This window comes from Lissotriton vulgaris, chromosome 8, assembly GCF_964263255.1.
Source record: "Lissotriton vulgaris chromosome 8, aLisVul1.2, whole genome shotgun sequence".
Taxonomy (NCBI): Eukaryota; Metazoa; Chordata; class Amphibia; order Caudata; family Salamandridae; genus Lissotriton; species Lissotriton vulgaris.
This window is the reverse complement of record NC_141696.1, coordinates 1,576,276,731-1,576,302,128: the sequence shown is the minus strand read 5'-3', so window position 1 is coordinate 1,576,302,128 and position 25,398 is coordinate 1,576,276,731. Positions and strand designations below refer to the sequence as shown.

The 25,398-nt window shown below is 43.7% G+C and overlaps 1 protein-coding gene across 1 annotated transcript in view; it reads left to right on the top strand.

Moving 5' to 3' along the window:
- WDR4 (WDR4 tRNA N7-guanosine methyltransferase non-catalytic subunit) overlaps nucleotides 1-25,398 on the top strand; it is a 99,124-nt gene that overhangs the window by 23,767 nt on the left and 49,959 nt on the right. Inside the window, exons 4-5 of the mRNA XM_086935870.1 lie at nucleotides 10,502-10,658; nucleotides 20,198-20,310. Coding sequence (XP_086791996.1) covers nucleotides 10,502-10,658; nucleotides 20,198-20,310 — 270 coding nt within the window. The remainder of the gene's footprint in view (nucleotides 1-10,501; nucleotides 10,659-20,197; nucleotides 20,311-25,398) is intronic.

Sequence of the window (25,398 nt, the reverse complement as noted above, 5' to 3'; positions counted from 1 at the left end):
TGGGAGAATACTGAGCAGGCCTACCAACAGAGGACAGTGGCAGGTACTACAGTGTACGGACCAGACAGTAGGGGTGAGTGAGGCAGATAGCTGATATCGCCACCCGAGCGAGCTGAATACGTCCAGCGCTGGCCTGTTGTGTGACCCTGACTCTGAGGTGTGCCCACTCCAAGCATTCCCTGAGAGCGGCCCTGTAACGTTATCCCCGCTGGCCTCTAGAATACAGAATCGGGAGGCTGTATTATTTCCCATTCTACCACAAGCTTTATAATCGTCAGAGGTCTCACTGTGTTTGACCGCCCCCTTTATCATGATTTCCCTCCTCCAGAGAAGTTGCCCCGCAGCTGTGAGAACCGGAGTGGCAGGATTGGGGGAGGCGCTGCGCAACAGTGACAGAACCAGCGGCGACTTACCGAGGGCAGTGGAGTGTATCAGGACCGCAAGGAACTTCATTCCGAGTGCTGTAGTGCCGAGTTAATTGAGGTCCCTGCCCCGTTGAAGTCTGTGAGGTTTGGTGCCGGGGAGAGGCGGAGCGGAGCCCTGGGAAGAAAGAAGGCGTGAACCGGAAAGGTCAGGAGGGGAGGAGTCGGGCAAAGGAAGGGGTGAGGAAAGGGAGTAGCGCCGGAGCTGAGGCGCGAGTGACAGAGCGACTTGACTACGAATTACCTCCTGTATGTCAGTCCGACCTAATTGGAAATATTTTCCCAGCAAGTTCGTTGGCCCTTCGGTCCTCTGCTAAATACAGGACCGGCTTTGGGGGTCTGTTAAACGCTGGTGTGTTAGAGCGACTGGCTGGGAGAGATCAGCCTGTCTCCCTCGAAGCTTCCTAGAGATTCCCACAGGTGATAGAAGTGACCCTAAAATCCCACAGACTTCAGCTGGGACATCTTTGGAGAAGTAAGGAAGGTCAGGGGGTGGGGAGGTATATGACGCAGCAACCTTCTGGGGGAATTTCAACGAACTGCATATCGAGCCTGTGGTTAATTAAGAGTTTGTATCTGTGATTCTAACTGAGAGAGTGTATCCTACACAGGCATTAATGGTTATCCATGAGGAAGAGGTAATACGACTAAGGAGATAATAAGTCTGTAATTCTCTAATGTTGTAACGCATAAAGGGGGAGAAAAGATCTGTAAGTGAAACCATTTACCAGGTAAAGAAATGAACTAGCTGAGTTTTTCTTTATCCTAGAGAGAGTCAACAACTCACAACATATGTTTACTAATTGTGGGCTGTAATGAGATGTTATTGATCTGGGAATGAAATGCTTCTCTAGCTCATGACACAAGAACCAAGACAGTTGGGAGGAAATGTATGTGAAGTCATTGGTCTATTTCTAAACTGAAAATTAAGAACGAGTACCTTGTTTTGTTAAAATTGTGTCCTGATGCATAGTTATGGTGACAAATACTTTGCATGAAAATTAAAGAGTTGTTGATGTAAATGCAACGTGAATCAAACTGAAAAGAACATAAAGAATTCTATATTTTCATAATAAGGTGTGGTGTCATTTTTAGTGGATGAGCGCGGTGTACTGTGAAAGGTGAAGCAAGCATAACACTTTTGCTTTGGAGATAGGTCTTGTCACTCAGTGCCAGGATACCCTACGTGGACTGGTGGTACCAGGTCTAACAGTGTTGGTTATATGGTTGTGGAACTAATTGGTCTAATTCTGCAAGCCAGCCTAAGGATTACATCCCCAAGAATAGAATCCAAAGTAATTCTTAAGCACACAACAGACACCTGGGCATTCAAGCACAGACCATAGGACCCGTGAACAGGATTAGAAAAGATAGGTCTTGAAAAGCTTCCTAAGAGTCATACGGTTGCCCATTTTTTAAATAAATTTCCAAAGACAGCCATGTCATTTGGCCTCCTAATAGAAGAAGCTTCTTCCACCTGTTCCTACCTCCCAGATTTGAGGCACATTCACTTGCACTTTCTCACCAGGTCAAGGTATTTGAGAATCATGTATTGCTTAATGTGAGATATATATATATATATATATATATATATATATATATATATATATATTTCTGTAGGAATTTTTTTTTGTTTTGCCAGTAACTTTGGCGCAGCTTGATGAGTCTTCACGAAATGTTAAACGTCCCCTTATTGGTTCAGCTACTGTGATGAAAGTTTTGAGGTAATCCATCAATCGGGGGCTGAGAAAAAACGCAGGTTCCCAAAAAGCATTTTCCCATGTTATGTCTATGGGGACTTTTCATTTTATGAACATGACTACTACCTGAACCGCTTAATGGAATTGCACAGAATTTGTCAAAGCTACATGTTGTTCCAGAAAACATGCTTTTTGTGTAAATCCATTGCATGGTTTCTGAGATATTTGTTAAAAAAAATGAATATCTGGGAGTTCAACAGCCTACTGAAACCCTACTGGCTGCCAACACTTTAACCAGGAAGTGCTGGAAGCCATCTTGACTCATATACATGATAGCACCCCATTGAAATGCATTGTAGTGAATGGCAAGTTTTGAGGGTCACAAAAAGAACTTCTAAACGGTGATAACAGATTTTTGGTATAATATAAATCATTTGTTGATGTTACGATACACATTTTAGGATTTGTGGTGTGTTCCAATGTGATTTTAGCCTGTAGAAAAGCCTTCTGCTGGGATTTCAAGAATCATGTTTGAGAGAGAACCGTTTTCTCATGATTTCCCCATTGAGTTTAGGGAAGGTGCTCCAGAAGCTAAAATTAGAGCACATTTGCTGTCAATTAACACTATCTTTTTCAGCCATATGAAAATGAAGTCTGACATTCTTGGCAGTACATGATTTACTATCAGCTGATTTCCTTGTGTTCTGCTGCTGCCTCCCAGATTGTTTTAAATAACTAGAGTGCTAACAGTTTTACTTGTGACAATTAATGGCACGTTTGATGCCATATTGATTGAATCAAGAGATATTTGTTAAAACATTTTTATATCTGGGAGTTCAACAGCCTACTGAAACCCTACTGGCTGCCAACACTTTAACCAGGAAGTGCTGGAAGCCATCTTGACTCATATACATGATAGCACCCCATTGAAATGCATTGTAGTGAATGGCACCAATATACATGATAGCACCCCGTTGAAGTACATTGTAGTGAAGGGGAGGAGGGGGGGGGGGGGAAACCCCGAATACGTCACTGGGGCCACGTCAGTAGGTGCTAAAATGCCCTTTTTCTGCGATTACCGGCTCGGGCCATATCTGTGACAGGTCTGCAGTACAGAATTTTGCCAATCTCTAAAGGTGGGTGGTGAGGAGTCTTTCCATTTCCTGCAGATCTCTCTTCTTGCGAGCAAGATGGAATAAAAAACTAAACATCTGGGTAGGTGTTGTACTCCTTCCAAGACTCCAAAGATAATCAAGGGCAAATCCATTGCGACCGGTCTTCCTAAAGACTCAGAAAGGCACTTGCTGATATCCTGCCAAAATACTGTTAGTTCCGGGCAATCCAAAAACATATGAGTATCCGAAGCAGCAATCAAGCCACATTTTGCGCAGGACACTGGCTGTCCTCCTACAAATTTAGAAAGTCTTGAGGGGGAGTAATACGCCCTATAAAGGGTGAAGATGTGATTTCTTCGAAGCCATGATGGCTTGACAATGCTCCACAGAAGCTCGAAAGAAGACTTCCAAAGAATTTGTAAATTCAGATCCACCAGAACAGAACCCCATACTGACTCTGGCAAGACAAAGTATCCATCTGCCTCCTCCATAATAAAGTTATCCCATCTAGATATTTCTTTTTTTTCTGGACCTCTGTTTAGTAAGTCAGAGATAAATGGGCTATGTCCACCAAGTTTAAACTTATTTTTATTGGCAATGGATGCTTTGTAGGCTGCAGTCCAACTATAAATCTGGATATATTTGAAGCGTGAAAAATTATGGCCAACCTTGGCTTGAAAATGTTCCCATGATAATAGATCATCCTCATAGAAAAGGTCACCCCAAACCTCCATGCCTGCCTCTCTCAGAGGAATTGCCAAGATGTCATCAAGCCAGGCAGGACTTGATAATAGATCATCCTCATAGAAAAGGTCACCCCAAACCTCCATGCCTGCCTCTCTCAGAGGAATTGCCAAGATGTCATCAAGCCAGGCAGGACTTTCAGGCAAGTCCCACAACTGAGTTTTTTCACAAAAGTAATTTACTTTTATTGATTTCATGATTTCAGCCCATGTTCGAGCAAGACCCTGTAGAGTCTTCAGTTTAATTTTTTTTAAAAACTTAGGATTTCCAACCTTAAAAAGAAAACTAGAATGATTGATATTTTCCCCCTCCAACATAGCTGCATACATCATGCCCACCCCCGAGGCGTCGAGATTCTTCAACAACATCCTTGAGTGGGACAATTGAAAGGCCCAAGCATAGAATTTTAAATCTGGAGCCGCCAACCCACCCTTTTCACGTTGCAGTCTTAGTTTTTTCCAAGCGATACGTGGAAGATGGTTGTGCCAAATAAAAGATGAAACATTTGATTGAAATCTGGCAAAAATATTTTGATCTAAGTATAAGGGAATGGTATTGAATAAAAAAAGATATTTTTGGCAGAATAGACATTTTGATAAGATTGACCCTACCTATTAATGAGAGAGGGAGATACGACCAAGATTGGAGAAGCTTACGGCAGTCTTTAAGTACTGTGGACAAATTAACTTGGACTATTTTGCTTATATCTTTTACAATTGTTAAACCGAAGTAACGCATTGAGGTGCCAGGATGGAGTTCCATGGGAGGATTTTCATCATTCCAGATAAGCATTTCCGTTTTGGCTGCGTTTATCTCATACCCCGACACCTGTCCAAAAGCGTGAGCCAATTTCACTATAGCCGGGAATACCGTAACGGCCTCTGATGTTAATATAAGTACATCGTTGGCATATAGTGCCACCTTCCTCGACCAGCCTTGATAGTTAAATGGTTTGATGGAGATCTCCTCCCTTAGGTACTGCGCAAAAAGCTCTATGTAAAAATCAAAAAGTAAGGGGGAGAGCGGGCACCCCTGTCGGGTTCCCCTAGTGATAGAAAAGGGGCTTGATAAATCTCCATTGACGAGAAGAGATGCAGAAGGATTGCTATACAACAGGCTAATCGCCCTTCGAAAACTTTCTCCCACACCAAACTTGGCCAAGGCCTCCGACAGGTACACCCAATTTACCCTGTCGAAAGCCTTGGTTGCGTCCAGTGTTATCATCGCCAATGGGAGCCTATTGGATGTTGCTATATCTATGGCACCAATTAAATCAAAGGTCAGTTCATACAATTATCTACCCTTTAAGAACCCCTTTTGATCTAAATGAAGGATAGATGATGCGGTGTCGGCCAATCTTGATGATAAAACTGTGGTAAAGATTTTATAATCCACATTCAGAATGGATATTGGCCCGTACGACCCACATTCTTCCTTAGGTTTGCCTGGTTTTAAAATGAGGGTAATAGAGGCATTATCCCAAGATGCTGGGGGAGACATTCCTTCTAAAAGTATTCGATTGAACAACTTTGTAAGGAAAGGAGCTATCTCTGAGTCTAAGATCTTGTATAACTCAGCTGGAAGGCCATTGGGTCCTGACGCTTTCCCCTTCTTAGATTTCTTAATAGCAGATATCACCTCAGTCTCGGTTATGGGGCTATCCAAGTATTGGGATTGCTCAAGAGAGAGGGAAGGTAGAGTAATATTATTCAACCACCTCTTGGCAGACTCAACCAATATCAGTTTGTCTTCTTTATATATTACCGGGAAAATTCCCTAAATGCCTTCCTGATATCCTCGTCTGAGGAGAGCTTGGTGTTACCTATTTTAATAGATGCAATTTTGTTCCGGACCTGATCTACTTTGGTCTTCCAAGCCAGCAGTTTACCAGCACCTTCGCTATATTCGAAGCGGGCCAACTTGCTGGCTTCCCATCTCTGTTGGACCCTCAAACTCAACGATGATGCCAGACTACCCCTCAAAGTCGCCAATTTGTTGTTTAGGGGATCTAATATCGACCTCGAAGATGTACTATTTAGGTCGATTTCCTGTTGAACACAAGCCATATCTGATTCTATAGAAGAAATCATTTTGTTATATCTCTTTCTCCTAAAGGCGACTTTGGCAACAACCAACCCTCTCAATGTTGCCTTAAATGAGTCCCAGATAATTTTATCAGAGGCTGTTCCATCGTTAGATAGAAAGAAGTTGTGTGTCTCTGTCTTTAGGAACAAAATGTCCTCCTCATTAGTGAGTAGGGAACGATCAAAGGACCAAATAGTCAAGGTTTTTTTTACTACCAAGTCCCATCACCAATTTAACTGCAGAATGATCTGAGAGATGTGACCGGAGATATTCTATTGTTTTAACTGAATCGACCAGTCTTTGGGTCATTAAAATATAGTCAATCCTTGACTTATGGTGATATTTATAATTCCTGTAAGAAACCCCCTGTTGGTTTCTTGACCTTTGTCGCCAAACGTCAACGAACCCTTGCTGTCTCATGGCATCTAATAGAAAGGATCTGGTTTTAGACAAAACCCTGGAACGATTATTAGGGGACTTGTCCAAGATGGGGTCCAAGACAATGTTCAAGTCGCCGGCTAAAATTATAGGTCCAGAAATTGATAGTAACTGCAAAAAAATAGTTTCCAATGTCGCGGGGTCGTCCTGATTCGGACCATAATAGCCTATTATTGTAATTGAAATCCCAGCAATAAGAACTGACGCTATAGCCCATCTACCAGAAGAGTCTACGACCTGTGAGATTAGCTTAGCTTTGGCTCCTTTTTTAAAAATAATTGCAACCCCTCTTGTGTGGGATGTTTGTGTGGTAGAGACCATAAAATCGATCCATCTATTCTTTTTAATTATTGCCGACATTTCAGTATGCATAAGATGGGTTTCCTGCAACACCATGACCTGCACATCCGAGTCTTTCAGATATTGTAGAATTCTGTTTGCTCGGGGCTTAGTGCGCAGGCCATTGACGTTCCAGGAAAGGAGACCTATACTACTCATCTCTTAACCGATAAGACAACTTGATTAGTGTTATATCAGAAAGAGATACTTGTAATACTGTTAAATGCTTGTGTCCAGCAATTATATGTAAGATATGTGAGATATGTAAAACATGAGTTACCATTCCAAAAACTTCTATACTAGTTATTGAGGACATTTTATATTTTTGCCACCCCTGTGCACTCACCCACTCAAGGTGAGAGCCTCCCCGCCCCCGTGAAGAACCCTTGCATTATCTAACCGGAACAAAGTCCCAGTAGATAGTGCCCCACCAGTTGATCCCCTACAGAAAAGTCTATCCGATAACTATTCAGGTAGGTAGACCTAAGTGAGTGAGATTATTATTATTATTATTGTTTTTTTGTTTCCTTTTAAACAAAAACAAAAAAAATTTAATTAAAGCTATACAGTTTTTGACTAATGAATATTAAGTGCGTATATAGTGCATTTAGGAATATGTGCCTCTGCTCATTTATATTCAAAATTAAGATTATGACAGAATAAACATCAGAACTTACTAAGGCAATTTAGTGAAAAGGAAAGAGGAAGTTATCTATTTGAGAATCATGTATTGCTTAATGTGATATATATCCCCTTCTGGCGGTCGCCAGTAGGTAGTTCTAGTTAGGACCCAAATTTCTGTAGGAATTTTTTTTGTTTTGCCAGTAACTTTAGCGCAGCTTGATGAGTCTTCACGAAATGTTAAACGTCCCCTTATTGGTTCAACTGCTGTGATGAAAGTTTTGGGGTAATCCATCAATCGGGGGCTGAGAAAAAACGCAGGTTCCCAAAAAGCATTTTCCCATGTTATGTCTATGGGGACTTTTCATTTTATGAACATGACTACTACCTGAACCGCTTAATGGAATTGCACAGAATTTGTCAAAGCTACATGTTGCTCCAGAAAACATGCTTTTTGTGTAAATCCATTGCATGGTTTCTGAGATATTTGTTTAAAAAAATGAATATCTGGGAGTTCAACAGCCTACTGAAACCCTACTGGCTGCCAACACTTTAACCAGGAAGTGCTGGAAGCCATCTTGAGACTCATATACATGATAGCACCCCTTTGAAAAGCATTGTAGCGAATGGCAAGTTTTGAGGGTCACAAAAAGAACTTCTAAACGGTGATAACAGATTTGTGGTATAATATAAATCATTTGTTGATGTTACGATACACATTTTAGGATTTGTGGTGTGTTCCAATATGATTTTAGCCTGTAGAAAAGCCTTCTGCTGGGATTTCAAGAATCATGTTTGAGAGAGAACCGTTTTCTCATGATTTCCCCATTGAGTTTAGGGAAGGTGCTCCAGAAGCTAAAATTAGAGCACATTTGCTGTCAATTAACACTATCTTTTTCAGCCATATGAAAATGAAGTCTGACATTCTTGGCAGTACATGATTTACTATCAGCTGATTTCCTTGTGTTCTGCTGCTGCCTCCCAGATTGTTTTAAATAACTAGAGTGCTAACAGTTTTACTTGTGACAATTAATGGCACGTTTGAAGCCATATTGATTGAATCAAACTGAAAACATAAAACATTAAATTTAAAAAGGAACAAAATGAGGGGGGCTCAGTTTGTCATTGAAATTATGGTTAGTTCTCTTTAAAGAAAAGTTGGGAAACATTTTAAGGGAGTTCTCAAATATCTTCCTCTTCTATTTCAATTGAATGAGGGGATAAATTGGTGCATCCTGTTTGCCATTTTCACATATGCAGCCTATGAAGAAGGGCGTGAGGCCCAAAATGCGTTTGCGATTGATGTACTTTTGCTATTAAATTTTGTTGAAAGTGCGCTTCAAAGCTTGGATAGCTCTTCTTGAATTTAACACCAATTGGCTTCATTACAGCGCGCACCACTGCCGGTGCAGGCGTTGAGGGGGGAACGAAGTTCTGCAACAATTTACCACCAAAAAGAAATTATACACAGCACTGCGGGAACATGAATTCATCAATGCTTTATTCCACCATCACCAAAGTGCTTCCACCACCGACGTCTTGATCAAGATCTTGGTGGTCGAAACGCGTTATTGATGATGGAATGAAGCATTGACATTGACGAAAGTCTAATTCCTGTAGTGCCCGTATAATTTCTTTTTGGTAGATATATATCTATATCCCTAAATTATTGATGGATGGAACCTCCAGACTAAATATGTTTTTACAGGAACAGAATGTGACTTTTTGAAGGACGGTTAAATATGCATCCTACAGCGGACTTTGATAAACTCCTGGATACGTTGTTTTGCATCACTTGAAGTCTTGAGTGAACCTCTGGAAATCTCAATATATTGCGCGTTAGGGTGGTGGTAGAAGATTGGTGACCTACTGTTTCCTCAAGTTAAGCTCTCGTATAATCTTGGGCATTTGGTATTAGTCAGACATGTAGACTTCTAATCTTTGGCTACATGCTCAGTTCAATGTGAATGTCCTCTCCTCAATAGTTTGTGACCATTGGGATCTTTTAGACTCTGGTTTTAATAAGCACCCCAGATTTCCAGTGTCACATAAGGCTCTTTCTTTTAACTGCAAAGACTGAAAAGCCTGTTCCATTGTCTCTCCTTTTCACTTAAGCTCATGGATGTAAACACATTTCTTGTCTCATCTAGACTTTGCTAATGGTGTTTATCTGAGAATCCTAGTGTTAACACATTTACTCAGGGTAAAGTGCAGCGATGACTACTCCGCAGACCCACGGTTGCCAGGTGAGTAAAGCTTAAATAACCTGGTGCGCTCTAATTTCCGACTGTTATTGCAGGCGTATATCCTAGTTGGGTAGTTGTGATCCTCTGAGTGAAAGTCTCCTGATGGTACCTAATCTCTAGAAGCTCAGACAGGGTTGGATGTGCTGCACAAGCCGCACAACTCTAAAACAGTGTCACTGCTCAGAAGGCTACATATTGTCGCCTGCACAAATTCAGGAAAATGAACAAGATAAGAAGAATTGAGTTCTCACTCTCCAATGATCATAACTAGAAAATTCAGACAGTGTTGTTTGTTTCTTCGCTGTGGCAGGTAAATAGATGAGGTAAAAGCAATCATGGGAGCTCGATGTAGCCACAGCGTGGATTGGAATCTGGTGCACAGAGGCCCCTGGAACAGCTGAGCTACTGCTCAAGAAGGCAGTGTGCTTCTTCACCTGGTGCTTGAGACACAAGTTAAATAATTGATGTTAGTAATGTTATACATATCATTTATGCAAACACCCAAACATTGTGGGCTAAAGTTTCATGAAGAAAAAACATGGAAAACCTCACATCACATTCATCTATCACACAGTAGCTGTCAGAGGTCATAGTTCAATGAATAATAATATGAAATCCATGGCACTCTGATGCAGTGCTTTTAATCCTCGTGGACAGCAGGCATGGCCATTGGTAGTTACATTTTTCTCTCTGCTGCTTGACTTTGAGATAGACCACCCAGATGTTTCCTTGGCTACTTCTTTGTTCTTTCTCGCTGCAGCCTTAACCTTTGGTTTCTCTTCCCACTGCAGGTTTGTGGTGCGAAGGTGCACAGCTCTCACAGTGACTGCAGGAGAGGACCGCATTTTTGTAGCAGACAAATCAGGAGATGTATATTCCTTCTTGATCACGGATCCCCATGCAAAGGGCCGGCTGGAGCTTGGACACCTCTCCATGCTGCTGCACTTGGTAAGCGTGATGCCTGGTGTGCTCCTGTTTCCTTTGGTGGCGTCTGTATTGTCATGAGTCGTACTCTTTCTGATTGGTGTCTGATGTAAATGAACGCATCTACACACGGCTAATCCCTTTCTCTCCTGAGGGCCTCAGGACTAAAGTGGACTTTTCCCTAGCCAAACCACCCCCCCCCCCCCCCCACCCCGCTGTGCGGGACTTATTGGAGGTAACAGAAGAGCTAGTTAGCCCCAAGGACCCTCTAGGGCCAAGGGTACTTCACCCCCCATCTAGTAGTGCGCCAGGAGCCGTGTTTGCAGAGTGGTGGAGAAAGGGGGCAATCCAGCTGCATGGGACTTACTGGAGGTAACAGGAAGGGTAGTTGGCCCCCAAGGACGTCCTTGGGGGCCCAACTATCTATGCTATTATCTTCAAAAAGTCCCACACAGCAGGGTTGCTGAGAGATCTTCGGAGACCACAACCCCGTTCTTCAGGGAGAGGGGCTTTCTCATCACTGAGTAAAAGTGTTAAAGCCACTTAATGTTTTAAAACTCATGCATGTGGTGGCCAGTGAAGCGTGTACCCTGGTCATGCATGTGGTGGCCAGTGAAGCGAGCACCCTGGTAAGTTACTAGCAGGATATAAAAAAGGTAGTCCACAAAGGAATAGATAACCCACCGCAAAAGAAAACTGTAGTTGGCCGGTGCTCCTCTGCTTAAACGGAAATGATGTATCTGGTACACCAGCTAGTAAGGAGCTAGGAAAAAAGAGCAACCCAGGACTAAGCCAATGGCAAGAAACAAGATTACCCACTGTAGAGTGATTACAGTAGGTCTTCCATACAACACATGCGCACAGCCAAGGGTCGACCTAAAAACCATAGAACTTCACTGAACAAACCAAAGGTTACAGAAACATTATAGTTGGGCTCAGGTTTCACTCTGAGAAATTCAGCAGCTATAGTTAGCTGAGCTAGCTATAACTCGCGCCCCACAATGTGCTGCTCATGACATCACTCATGACATCATCCACTGAATCTGACGTACCCAATATAACCTTTCATACCCTCACTCCAACTTCCACACTACCATTGATACACCCATACCAGTACTTAGCCACTCCCTGATTCATAGGTCTACACACACATCTACTCAGTCACTCATGCAGCACCTCATAAACCAACTCACTCACTCACTCACTAATACTGCTACTGATATTTCCACTCATATAGCCATTCGCACAGTCACCCATAGGGCTACACACACCTACTCACTCACCCATAGAGTCAATCACACAGCCACTTACTCATGTATAAAGTTATACACACACCCACTCACTTATTCATGCATATACTAACATCTATTTACCTATATAGCCACAATCACTTACAGATAGTCACTCATATACTCAAACACTCACCTATACTGATTTTCACATATTCAGTTACTCACCCATATATCACTGACACAACCATTCACTCACTGACACAGCCATACACACACTGACATACTCAAACTGTCATGCATACAGTCCCTCACAGATGCACTCGGTAACCTATACAGCTACGGACTCACCCACCCACTCACTCATCCATCCATGCAGGCAGTCACAAACCCCCCTCACACCTCCACCCACACTCATACACCCTTACAAGTACTCAGACAACCAATGAATCACCCATACAGCTACTCACACACCCACTCACCAACCCATACAGCCTTTTAGACACCAACTGACAGACTGATACAGATATTCACACAACCTAGTCGCGCAATGATTCATCAATACACCATTGGCGTGTGTGTGTATATAGATATATATATTTGAAACAAAGGCCTTGCATCTTGGGAGATCACTCGACGGCGCTCGTGTGTCATGCAGCCTCCCTCCTTACTTCACTAGTGTCAATTGCCCAACGCGTTTCAAGGTGAAAACCTCTTCCTCTGGGGCTGCAAATGAATCATCTGAGGCTTGCATCACAATTTTATTTCATTATTGCACCGCCCTCTTTTGGGCGTATACACAGTTCCAAACATTATGGTGCATGATGGGATATTAAGTCCTTGATGCGAGAGAAAATCTACATTTAATAATTCAAATGTTCCTTCGCTGCTTTTATCTGTATTGTTACCTTGGTAGGTCGTTTTTCATTCAGGCAGACTTAGTTTTTGCATATTGAGCGTCATGCTCGGCAGGTTTAAAGGTGTAGACCTGAAGCCTCACCCAGCTGGTTTGCCGTATCTCTGCCAGCGCCGTCGAGTGACACAAGATTTAGAGGAGAAAATTATACAAATTATGTCTGAAATGTACAGACTACAGAATGAAATAGCACACTTAATGTCAATAAAACAATTGAGGTGTATACATGAGAGATCGTTGAAAAAATATGAAATTCAAAAGACATAATAGATTATAAATTGGTTGAGTTGTACAACTGGATAGAAGTGTAGTCCAGTGGAAGAGAAAAAAAAAACTCGCCAAAGTAACATCAGAAGAAAATAATATTTCAGATAAAGAACTGGCAGGCACCTCAAAAAAACAAATTGTGTTTGACAGACAAAATGTGGGTGTTGAAGTGCCAACTCTTCAGAAAGGACTCTTCTTCCTTGTCCATAATTCCAGCAACAAGTGAGAGACCAGAAATTGAAATTTATGGTAGCGTTGCAGATTCGGGACCTTTCTGTGTTTTTCCTTGTGCAACTTGGCAGAACTTTAGCGCATACACTGGAGGTCTGGTTTGCAAATCGAAAGACAAAGCTTAATCAAGTGGTCTGCCGGTGTGAGCTGCCTGTTGGTATCGCTTGTTACTTGCTGCCCACAAATGCAGAACTGAGTGATCGTGCACTTCTACTATGAGATAGCTATTGGTAAAGAAACCCAGTGTGTCGTCCATGTCTATGGAGGAATCCCTTGCTTCATTAGCCATGCCCAAACGGTATGTCCCAGTCCGGATTCCGCAGCAACCACGGCACCGAAACTGCCCTCTTCGCCGTCACCGACGACATCAGGAGCTTGCTAGACAACTGAGCAACCATGGCCCTTATCCTCCTGGACCTGTCAGCCACCTTTGACACGGACTGCCACTGCACACTACGAACACGCCTCCACAACGCTGGGATCCAAGAGAAGGCTCTGGACTGGACAACCTCCTTCGTCTCCGGCAGAACACCGAGCGTCCGCCTCCCCCCTTCCGCTGCGAAGCCACCAAGATCACCTGCGGCGTACCCCAGGGCTCATCCCTCAGCCCAACGCTGTTAAACATGTACATGGCACTGCTCGCCCACGTCGCCCGACCGCACGACCTCAACATCCTCTCCTATGCCAATGACACCCAGCTGATCCTCTCCCTCACCAAAGATTCCCTCCTGCCAAAACCAACCTCCACGAAGGAATGAAGGCCGTCGGCGAATGGATGAGAAGCAGCTGACTGAAGCTGAACTCTGACAAGAAGGAGGTCCTCCTCCACGGATCCACGCCCTCAGCCTGTGACGACTCCTGGGGCCGACTGCACTAGGAACAGCTCCAACACCGACCGACCACGCACGCAACCTAGCGGTCATCCTCGACGCGACCCTCTCCATGACGAAGCAGGTCAACGCCATCTCGTCGTCCGGCTTCAACACGCTCTGCAGGATCTACAAGTGGATCCCCACCGAAACGAGAAGAACGGTCACCCAGGCCCTCGTCAGCAGCAGATTAGACTACGGAAATGCCCTCTACTCAGGAGCCTCGACCAAACTCCTGAAACGGCTCCAACGCATCCAGAACGACTCCGCACGCCTGATCCTCCACATTCCTCGCCGCAGCCACATCACACCCCACCTGGAAGACCTGCACTCGCTCCCCGTCTACAAGAGTGTTGGAACCTAATGTTGTCAGGTCACCTAGGGTAGCCTGGCCTAGGGTAAGGCAATATCAACAGAGGCACATGTGTAAAGGTTGCAAACCGCCCAGCAGTAATTCAATGCAATATCACTCAAAAATGACACTACACCAAGGTTTGTGTAAAAATATGAGCTGTTTTATAAAAAATATACTTTGCTCTTGGTCTATTATTAAACTTTAGTTAGCGCAGTTCAATACAATATATCAAGCAGGGTAATTATTACTCTTTCAACAGTTGCCAAATTATTTCACTAATCAGCTTTCTAGCTTCACAACACATTACATTAGTCTCCAGGGAGCAGTGTCTACACTCCTCCAAACTTTACTAGACTTGACTCCTCTGAAGTGATTTATACATTTACCCCCTCTCCACCTTTGTCTCAAGAAGAATTGGCTAGCCTTACTCACTTCATTTACTCTATGCAAGCTCTTCACTAGAGCTGTCTCAAAGGGGGGTTGGTATATAGATATTTAATCACAGAAGGGGAACAATCAGCATTCAATATTAGGTCTCGGAAGATCCTTTCAAGAAACTTGATGGGCATTGCCCAGTGCTAGCCCAATCCTCGTATGGCCAACCGGAAGTCTTTGCTCCTTGGTAAGAGAATCTATGGCCTCCAACTTCCCCCTCACAACCTCTCCTTACTTCTTTTTGTGTTGGGCCCACTGGGCCTGTGTCTCCGTTCGTTGGGGGGGAAGACAAAAGGAACCAGTCTCCTCAGGCAGATGTCGCGGTCCCTCCTCTCCGGCACCAGACCGCTCCTCCTTGTTAGAGCGGATGCAGAGAAAGAGGGCACACAAGCGGCGAGGAGCCGATGCTCACCTCCCGGCCGCCTCCTTCACCGGTGAAATCTCCGCCTTCCGAGAGGGAAGCGGAGTGACTGGGCATGCGCGGGCGGGTAGTGTTTCGAGATCGGAGTCTCCTCAGCTGCCCGGAACCTCCTCCTTGGGTTCCGCCCACGCCCCGGGACCCGCACTCAGTCCGCCAGACCTGCGCAGTGCCTGGGGGCGAAACCTCCCCAAACGAACCCTCTGCTTCAGCCGACGGGCACAGCGAGATGGGGCAGCCTTCCCCACACTGACAGTTCCCCGCGCCGAGTAGTAGGGGATGGGATTCCTCACGCAATCTCGCCGCCTCAGCCACCAGGAGTAGAGAGATGGGGGCAGCCTTCACCACATGGACAGTTTCCCTCAGCAACACTGCGCCGGGCGCTTGATTTTAAGCCCCAACCAGGAAGATCCCACTTCCCCTGATGAGGCGAGTTAACACCAGAGGTAACCACAGGGGGTGGGGGAAACTCGGTTGGAAGTCTGATAAGTCCTCCTATGCTCTCTGTTCTTGTGGATTCTGACTAAGGCAGACAGGAAACTCTCACTCTTAATCTGCACCAGGACCCCTTTTTCTTCACTGGGCAGTGGAAGGAGCTTCACTCCTGTGCGTCCTCTCTCACCCACTCTTTCCTCTGGGACCGGAAGAGAAAAGGCGCCCAGGGTCTTCAGGATTTCCTACAGGCAGGATCAGGTCAACAACTATAAGGGGAGAAGGTTGGTGCACCAGTAAGGAGCGTCCCTACAATGGGAGGTCAACCCTCTGATGATCTTACCCCGCCTTATACTCCAGCCTTAACTCCAGCCAGCCTACACTGCAAGACAAAATGGCTGATCCAGCATCCCGCCTTATATAGGCTGACCCTCAGAGGTCCAGAAGGGACCAGAAGGTTCTGGAATGCCCTACTCTATCCTATGGGACAGGTCCCAGGTATGACAGTTGTGACAGTTGGTAGCCACCATTTTGTGACTCCAAGGGAGTTCCTGTCAGGAAAGGCATCTAGGCCTGAGGTGAAAAACTATGAGGGCGAAAGAGCACCTATCCCCCAGACCAACACCATAAAAATCTAGTGGACACAAAAATAAATAAAGGCATGAGGGGCAAAAAGGGGACAAAATAAATAATAAAATGGAGGGACTACGCAAAGGGCCAGACAGGTCTAACAAAGAGGATAACCTTCAAGCTCCTCATCCACGCACACAAAGCACTCCACAACACCGGACCAACGTACCTCAAAAGCCGACTCCGATTCTACACTCCCACCTGCCAGCTCTGCTCCGCTGACCACACTCTCGCCACTGTCCCCCGTATCCAAAGAGTGACAGCCGGCGTCGGATCATTCTCCCACCTTGCCGCCAAGACATGGAACACCCTCCTCATCCGCCTATGGCAGACTGAAGACCTACTGACCTTCAGAAGACTCCTCAAGACCTGGCTTTTGGAACAGTAGCAGCACCCCCCCCCCCCCCCCCCCACCCCTTAGCGCCTTGAGACTCTCACTGATAAGTAGTGCGCTTTACAAATGCTTGATTGATTGATCTGTGTATATATTGTATTTCCGTATCGCAAATCTAGCCAAAAAGCAGCAAATTAATATACCTGGTCGAACTCCAGCTGAAAGTCAGCGAGTAATAGGAGAAGAAAATGAGTTGTTGCTGGGTACTGCATTGTGATTGTGTCATTTAAAGAGGCGATACTTCAACAAAAGGATAGGAGGAGGCGAAAGTACTGGGGATCTTTACCATCTTCTAGATGCAAAAATTAACTAACCAAGGTAGCTCCCCTCTATTTTAATTGAATCAAAGATTCAAGTTACAAAACCTGCTTACATAACCCTTGAGGCTGGAAACTGGACCTTGCACACAAAACTTTGTGGTATGCTTTATCATTGCGGACTGTGTGTCTTGCAATTGTGGAGAGGATGTAGTCTTATGGTTAGAGCGGTAGACCTTGAAGCTGGGGAACCGGGTCCGAGTCTCGGCAATGACACTCAACATCCTGTGATTCTGGGCAAATCACTTCATCTCCCCGCGCCTATCAAAAAATGAATGTGTCCATCTGTAACGAAACTGGTGCTATGTGAAGCTCTGTTTAACCGGATATCTTTGAGTCTAGTTTGTGCTGTATAAAACTCTATAGAAACAAAAACGAAAAAAACTAGGAGAGGACAAGGACAAAAAAAATGGATGGAATTTTGGGAGTTATGTAGACATTTCCGCAACCAAAATAACTAAACATCAAATGAAGGTATTGTCTAAGGGAGTATCATTTGTCCCCATATATAAAACAAACAAGTTTGAGAGCGATGTTTCCTTCTTCTAATTCATGAGTTTGCTTGAAATATTCGTTTAGTAATTTAGAAATGATCTTGCCAGATCCCAAAGAGTGTGTACAAAGGATTTAAACCCAGAAGCATGTTCACGCCACTCATGTCCTACAAACGCTGGTCAGTTTTGAAATACTGGTCAATTGTAATCTAGAGAAATTGAACTTTAACAAAAGGGATAACCGTAACCACTTTAGTCAAAAAGGCTGGGGACAACTAAAATATTTACGGATTTCTGACAAGAGGTTGGCTGCTCATAATGCAGTCAGAGTATTGCAGAAGGCAAGTGAACAAATATGTGAATGACTCAACATATAAATTAATTTGGAAGGCGATCCAACGATGGAATTTCCAGAGTCCCTGAACTTGATATTGAAAAGAGTAGAGCAACTTGATTGGATTTCAGACAAGAGAAAACAGTTTTTGCGGTCAAAACATCCTCAACAACCCAGACTTTATATCTTGCCAGAAGTTCATCAATATTGAACTGATACTCAGTTTTGCCCCACTGTTTCTGGGTGTGGCTCAATTAGTTAACCCCTGGTCAAGTATTCGAATGAATGTTTTCCGATCGATAGTAGAAAGCACGATATCCTATTTGAAAGACTACAGATGTTTTATTAAGATTTCTATGGTGAATCTTTTTGAAATGCTCTATACGTGGTTATTTTACACCATTGTTGACCACGCACTATGTACGGAGGCTGTTGAATGTGCATCACATCCAAGCTAGGTACTTTTTGGGGGAGAATTTTTATATTTTTTGCATCATGCTGTAGTTAGTTCAGTTGGAATGATGATTTCTACCTTCAAAAGAGTGGTACATCGCTGAGTCTTCCTGGTTCCCACGGCTACGATAACCCCTTTATTCCTTAAGCTAAATTTGGACAGATGGGTTGATTATTTGGTTTTGATATATTGATGACATCTTTACGATTAGGTATGCTACACACAAGCTTCTAATACAGAATATCCTGGAACTGAGTAACAAAAACTCACATTAAATGTTCTTGTGCATTTGGAAAATGAGATAATCTGGACCAACTATTGCATCATACAACGCCTCTTTTATCTGTTTCCACACTGGAAAAGGTTGGAAGTTTACTTGAGGTAAAGGCAAGAGAAATGCTTAATCCAAGGTGGGAAAGGTGGGTACAGGAAAAGCGAATTTTCAATCACTTAGCAGAGTTTTGCTTTGGATTGTTTTATTTACAGACGTTTGCTTTGAGTTCAGTTTTGGGTAACTTCTGTAAATGGTAGTGAATTTCTGTAACTTGTATGTAATAATGGAATATATATATATATATATATATATATATATATATATATATATATATATAGGTCATTTTTCTGACTTTTATTTTAGGGATCAGATCCCTCGTTTATTTTTCTATGTAGTCCATAATGTCTTGTATCATGATTTTACACTGATTCACCATTAGTCCTGGTTTGTTTATATTGTTATGATTCAAACACGAGGTACTAAATGATCCTTCAGAGAAATTGTATTTAAAATTGTATAATAGTTTAGCAAAATGAGTTTGTGTACAGCTATTTTTTAAAAGGAAAGAAACACCAATCATGGGGAGATGTGTTTGACTATAATTAGGAAGCATTCTAGAAGTATTATAAATAGCTTCAATTGATACAGTTTGCAAATGTGTACATGGCTTTTATACTGGAACCCTGTCAATATTGCAAGCTGAGCTCGCGGCTCACGTATTTGCTTAGAGCGCTGGTACTAATAGGAAAGACTTTAGTATTAATTAATCACTTATGCAAGTTTAAACAACGTACTCCTGTGGATTCAAATCTTTCCCTTAGAGCCAATCAACCTCTCCATGATCCATACTGTGGTACTGTAAACTAGCAGCGAAGTGGTTTGCTCAGCAGGTGTTGGGTCTACTTGCCCAGTGGACAAAGTAAGCATGAAATCTAGAGCTCCTTGTCCCCAAACAACATGTCCTAGGCGTAGGGAGATAGAAATTCCACACCCTTGTTTGGGTCTGAGCATGAGATGTCGTGGACTGTGATTCAATTTCTGATTATATTGTCTTAACATGTAAGGAGAGGTGTGGCGCCGCGGTCAGGGTGACTGACTTCGGAATCTGGGGATCACAGTTCGATCCCCGGGGCCGGCAGCAGATTAGCCCAGCACCGTGTGACTCTGGGCAATTGCTTGCTCAATCTTCCTGACTGCCCACAGCGCCTAGAGACCCTAATGGGTGATGGTTCGCGCTTTACAAATGTGGATTATTATTATTATTATAAGTGTATCCTCGGGTCTGGTTCTGTTAGCCTCTGGCCCTGGTTCTGCCTCCGAGTCCCTATGCCTAATGGGAAGATCTATGTTCCAACTTCAGTGACACAGAATCTATAATCATGATAATCTTTTTAACCATCCCACCACTCTCGCCTCATTCATTCCAAAGGGGGTTTTGGCAGGGAGCATCAAAACTAGGAGTAATTGGCTATGCATTTTAATGTTTAGTAAGCAGAGTATTTTCTTTTTTTCAGGCTATAAGCCCGGATGACAAATACATCATCACTGCTGACCGCGACGAGAAGATCCGCGTCAGCCTCCTCGGAGCTCCACATAACATTGTGTCTTTCTGCCTGGGGCATTCTGAGTAAGTTAGGGATACTCCATTACTATTGGGTAGTTAAGGTAATCATGGCTTGGAGCTGCAATAATCCTGGTATGAAAAGGGAAGTCATTCCCATTCTAAATCCTTTTCCTTACTAAGTGCAGACTTCAGAACTGGCGCTTGGACCTGTTCTGGGATCCACGCGGGTTTATGTGAGGATTATTCAATTAAGGGTTGGGTTTATATGTTTTGCATCATTGGTGGGTTAACTGTTGCAATAGTCATAATTGTAAATTGCATGTAGCTTTTCATTATTTGCCAATGCATCTGCTGAGAGCTAAGACCAGAACACAACCTTGCATAAGCTGACCGGAAGCAATGGCTGGTGTAAGGGTTGTGCCCTTGTAACATTCTTGTCTCTTCATGGATGCTTTTCTTGAGTGCATCAAATCATGCAGATTGTTTAATCCTAAAGTCGAAGATCAGGTGGCTAGTCCATTGATGCACGCATTTGAGGCTGCTTCGAGTCTGTCTGACAAGTCTCCAGGACCAGGGGATGTTTTATAGAAGCAGTGGCCGTCTTATGTTCACAGATCTTGATATAGCACACGCTCACCAATGGTTTGAGGCGCTATGCAGTTAAATCCAAGGTCATGGTCATGATTTGGTGCCAGCGTAAAAAGCACATTTAAATAGAATTACAGTGGTAATTAACTGAGCCGGTTAGATCCTTTAATACCCACGGTCTGACTCTGCGGTGCAAGAATTGGGATGTGACCTTTTAGCTTTGCGGTATCGTTCAAAGTTGACAACAATGAACATGATCAATACATGTGGGCATATGTATGATGGTTACTTGTTTACCCCGACTCTCGGAGCCTATGTTTAATGTCCATAACCATTGGGGCTGAATTGTGGAGGTAGCCGGACACTTTTCAGATCCAGCTGAAGGCAAAGGTGGCAATGCAGTCCATCAATGGAGAACTTGCATTGTTAGCTCTCTGTCGCTGGGCTCTGCACAGCAATCCTTCCGGATATTTACAACAGATCTATTGAGCAAGGAAACCTCCATCGCTGGTTGTGGGTATCTTCAGACAGAAGGGGAAGGTAGGGGCACAACATTTCTATTGCCAAAACATTTATTGACAGTTTTTTGTAAATCGAGATTTCAAATGGATTATTCTTATTTCTTTCATTTGACAAATTCCACCACTGCTATTTAAACAAGCATTTGTAATGCAATAGCTTTCGCATTAGTAAACCTTTGAGCTATTGGTGTTGCAAATGCTACTGTTTTTTTATCTTTGTTAAAAATTTCCCAGCAGTAGCGTAAGTAATAAACACAAATTCTACTAAGCAAGAAAAGGGTGCCATCCCACAGGCTGTTACTAGGTGTCACTGTGGAGTTGTAAAGGCCCCTTAATTACCCACATAAGGTACTGCACCCTTAATGCAATTATAAATAGAAAAATTGCAGCTGAGAATACGTTTTCATTTGTTTTTTTATTAAAAGTGAAATTTCTGCTAGCTTACGTTAAAAAAAGAGCACAATTTAAATGTTATGTTAAAACAACTTATAAGGCGTGCGCAAATACCCATAAGTGTCTCAGTGCTAAACAACGGTGCATTTTTAAAACTCTTGCTAACAAAAATTTCACTTCCAATAATAATTGGAATAGTATGCCGAGCTGCAATATTTCTCTTTAGAATTGCATTAAGGGTGCAGTATCTTATGTGCCCCTTTGCAGCTCCATAGGGACACCTAGTAAAATCCTGTAGTACTGCACCCTTTCCTTCCTTTGTGGAATATCTCTTAGTACGCATGCTACTGTTGGGATATTTATTTTTACCAAAATCATTGAGGCACATGCATCTATGTAAGGAATTGCGATTCCTTAATAGCGGTTTTTAAGGAATCGCTATTCAGGACTCTCAATTCCCTATGCATGTAGTAATTGCTAAATACATTGCAATTCCTACACATTCCCTATTAGCGAATCGCAAATTGCAATTTGCTAATAGGGAATACCTTCACATTCATTCCTATGGGCCTACAGGCACATAGAAATGAATGGGAAGACATTCTGGCAGAATGCTCTTCAGCATTCGACACTGTCAAACACGAGAAGTTACTCGAGCTTCTGAGCACAAGAATGGGTCTTTCTGGGACTGTTCTCAAGTGGTTCACCTCCTTTTTACACAACAGGTCGCAGAAATTCAAGAGTAACAACCGGATGTCCTCTCCAATACCTGTATCGTTAGGCGTCCCACAAGGATCTTCCCTATCACCAACCCTGTTCAACCTAGTTATGGAACCTTTCACCACCTTGCTCCAAGCATCCAATGTACTCTTTCACATGTACGCAGATGACACCCAACTATATCTCAAATTACAATCCCCCAACGACATTTTACTACTGAACTCTACGATCAGAAGCACCCAAGCCTGGCTTGCTGATAATCATCTCAAACTCAATGCTCTGAAAACAGAATTCCTGCTGATCTCACCCCCGGCGAAGATCCCCATCACGCAAACCTGGCTTAAACAGTTAACTGCACTCAATGTCCAACCCATCATAGTGAACTCAGCGAAATCTTTAGGCATAACCCTCGACTCCAACCTTAACATGCAACATCATATCAGCAAGGCTACTAAGGGAGCGAACTTCCAAATCAATACACTGAGGAAGCTTAAACCCTTCCTGCCAGCCAAAGACTTCCAAACTGCAGTACAAGCTCTAGTTATCCCTCGAATTGAATACGGCAGCACCCCCCTTTGCGGTCTCCCGTTAACCAGCACTGCACCCCTAAGAGCCTCTCTAAACGCTGCAGCCAGACTCATCACTGGATCAAAAAAACACTCACACATCACACCTGATCTGAAAATGCTGGACTGGCTGCCTTTTGAAGCCAGAATACATCTGAAAATCGCCTGCATGACACACAAGGCTCTACACCTGAGCTCTCCCAGATACCTCACTCAGAAGCTGTCAATCTCTGGCGGCTCTAGAATCACTAGAGGCACAGACAACCTTCTGCTAAAACCTCGAAGATTCCGGAAGGTAAAAACATATAAACGCTCTTTCTCAGGAATGGCACCCAGGATCTGGAACTCACTCCCCCCTGAAACCAGGCTCATCTCCTCCTTCACTCTTTTTAAGAAAGAAGTAAAAGCCATTTTTATGGCCAAATACACTTGACCGATTAGCGTGGTTTTCGGAAGACCCTACTCCGACCTGTATTACTTTGCTCGAACTCTATGCATGTATGAACATGTATGATTATGTATTTCACCTGAATTATTGTTGCTACTACCATCTACGCACACATTTAAATCGCTGTTCGAACTTTATGACTATGTATCTCACCTGTATTATCGATGCTACTGACTATCTATGCACACATTTAACTGTTATATTTGTATTATTGATGTGTTGTTCTACCTATGTGTAACCCCAATCTCTTGCTGGCATTCCCAGCCGTGTAAAGCGCTCTGATATCTGCAAAGATCCTGTTCGCGCTATATAAAACTTTCAAAATAAATAAATAAAATATATAAATAAATTCTCAATTTGCAATTACCAAAAAGGGAATTACAAATTGCTAGGGTGGGCTGGGGGCCCCAAAACGCCACCCTGATGCACCCCCAAAGTGCCCCTGTGGTGCACACACATGTCCTAAGGGCATGTGTGTGCGCCACATGGCACTTGGAAAAATGCAATTTTGAACATTTTTCTAAGGAATTGCAAATTACCATCAACTTGAGGTTGATGGTAATATGCGATTCCTTAATGCAAAGTTGCATTCTCAGAATGCTTCTTGCATTGCATTTAGGGAATCGCAAATTGCAATTCCCTAACTGCATTCGCAAAATAGGTAATCACAAAAATTTCGATTACCTATTTTGCAAATGGCTTTGGGGTTGATGCAGCCCAAAAAGCTATTTACCAGTCGCGAATAGGCCGATTCTGAGAATCTGCCCATTTGCGACCGGTAATTAGCTTGATGCATGTGCCCCCTAATCATTTGCAATGCCAATAGCTCAAAGTTTATTAATGCAATAAATATAAGTGACAATTGCGGCGATTCAGGCTGCTTGAAGCCCACATAGCGCTAGCCACCTCCGTCTTCATGTTTACTATGTTTATTGCTTTGGTGTGATTTTAAGACACTTGATGCTATTTTTAACTTGTTCAAACGCTACTTACTTGCTGCTCTTCTTGCTCCTGACCCCGTTCCGCCGCGGCTGTGTGCCGATCGAGCGGAGGGTCTCTTCGCGAGCAACACGCCCCCCACACCACTTCCTGCCTGCCACACTCTCCATGCAGGTTAGCGTGCTAGTTGTTGCGGAGCTCAAGGTTACTTCTAGGGGTTGGCTCTGTGCTCCCTGTGACAATTGCGGCGATTCAGGCTGCTTGAAGCCCACATAGTGCTAGCCTCCTCCGTGTTCATGTTTACTATGTTTATTGCTTTGGTGTGATTTTAAGACACTAGATGCTTTTTTTAACTTGTTCAAACGCTACTTACTTGCTGCTCTTCTTGCTCCTGACCCCGGTCCGCCGCGGCTATGTGCCGATCGAGCGGAGGATCTCTTCGCGAGCAACATGCCCCACACCACTTCCTGCCTGCCACTCTCCACGCAGGTTAGCATGCTAGTTGTTCCCTCTCCTTGGGGTATTTAAGATGGAGACTTGGCGGAAGCGCAGCGGACAAGCGCAGCGGGCGCGCCGACTTCGCGCCGAAGTTGTGCCTAAGTTAAGCCCGTCTGCGCCCGTCCGCGGCCGGCTGCGGCCAGCGGCCATTCATTATGCCCAACGGATTATTTATTCCTCCGCGGATCTCCATGCCCTTCAACACTCTGGGCCCCTCCATTCCCGTGCTGATGGTGCCGCCTGGGACTGTGGTATTTTGACTTCTCGGGCCCCTCTCTGGGTACACTTGTTTCGAGTACTTCCACAAATTGCAGTGATCCTTCTACAACTTCACCAGTCGTTAGGCCCCCTGTACCACACATACTGGCAATAGTCTACCTTAATACTCGCTCGCTGGTGAAGCATCAGCTTGTGATATTTCAGCTGTTGGATTATAATAACGTAGATATCCTTCTCCTTTCGGAGACTTGGTTAACTG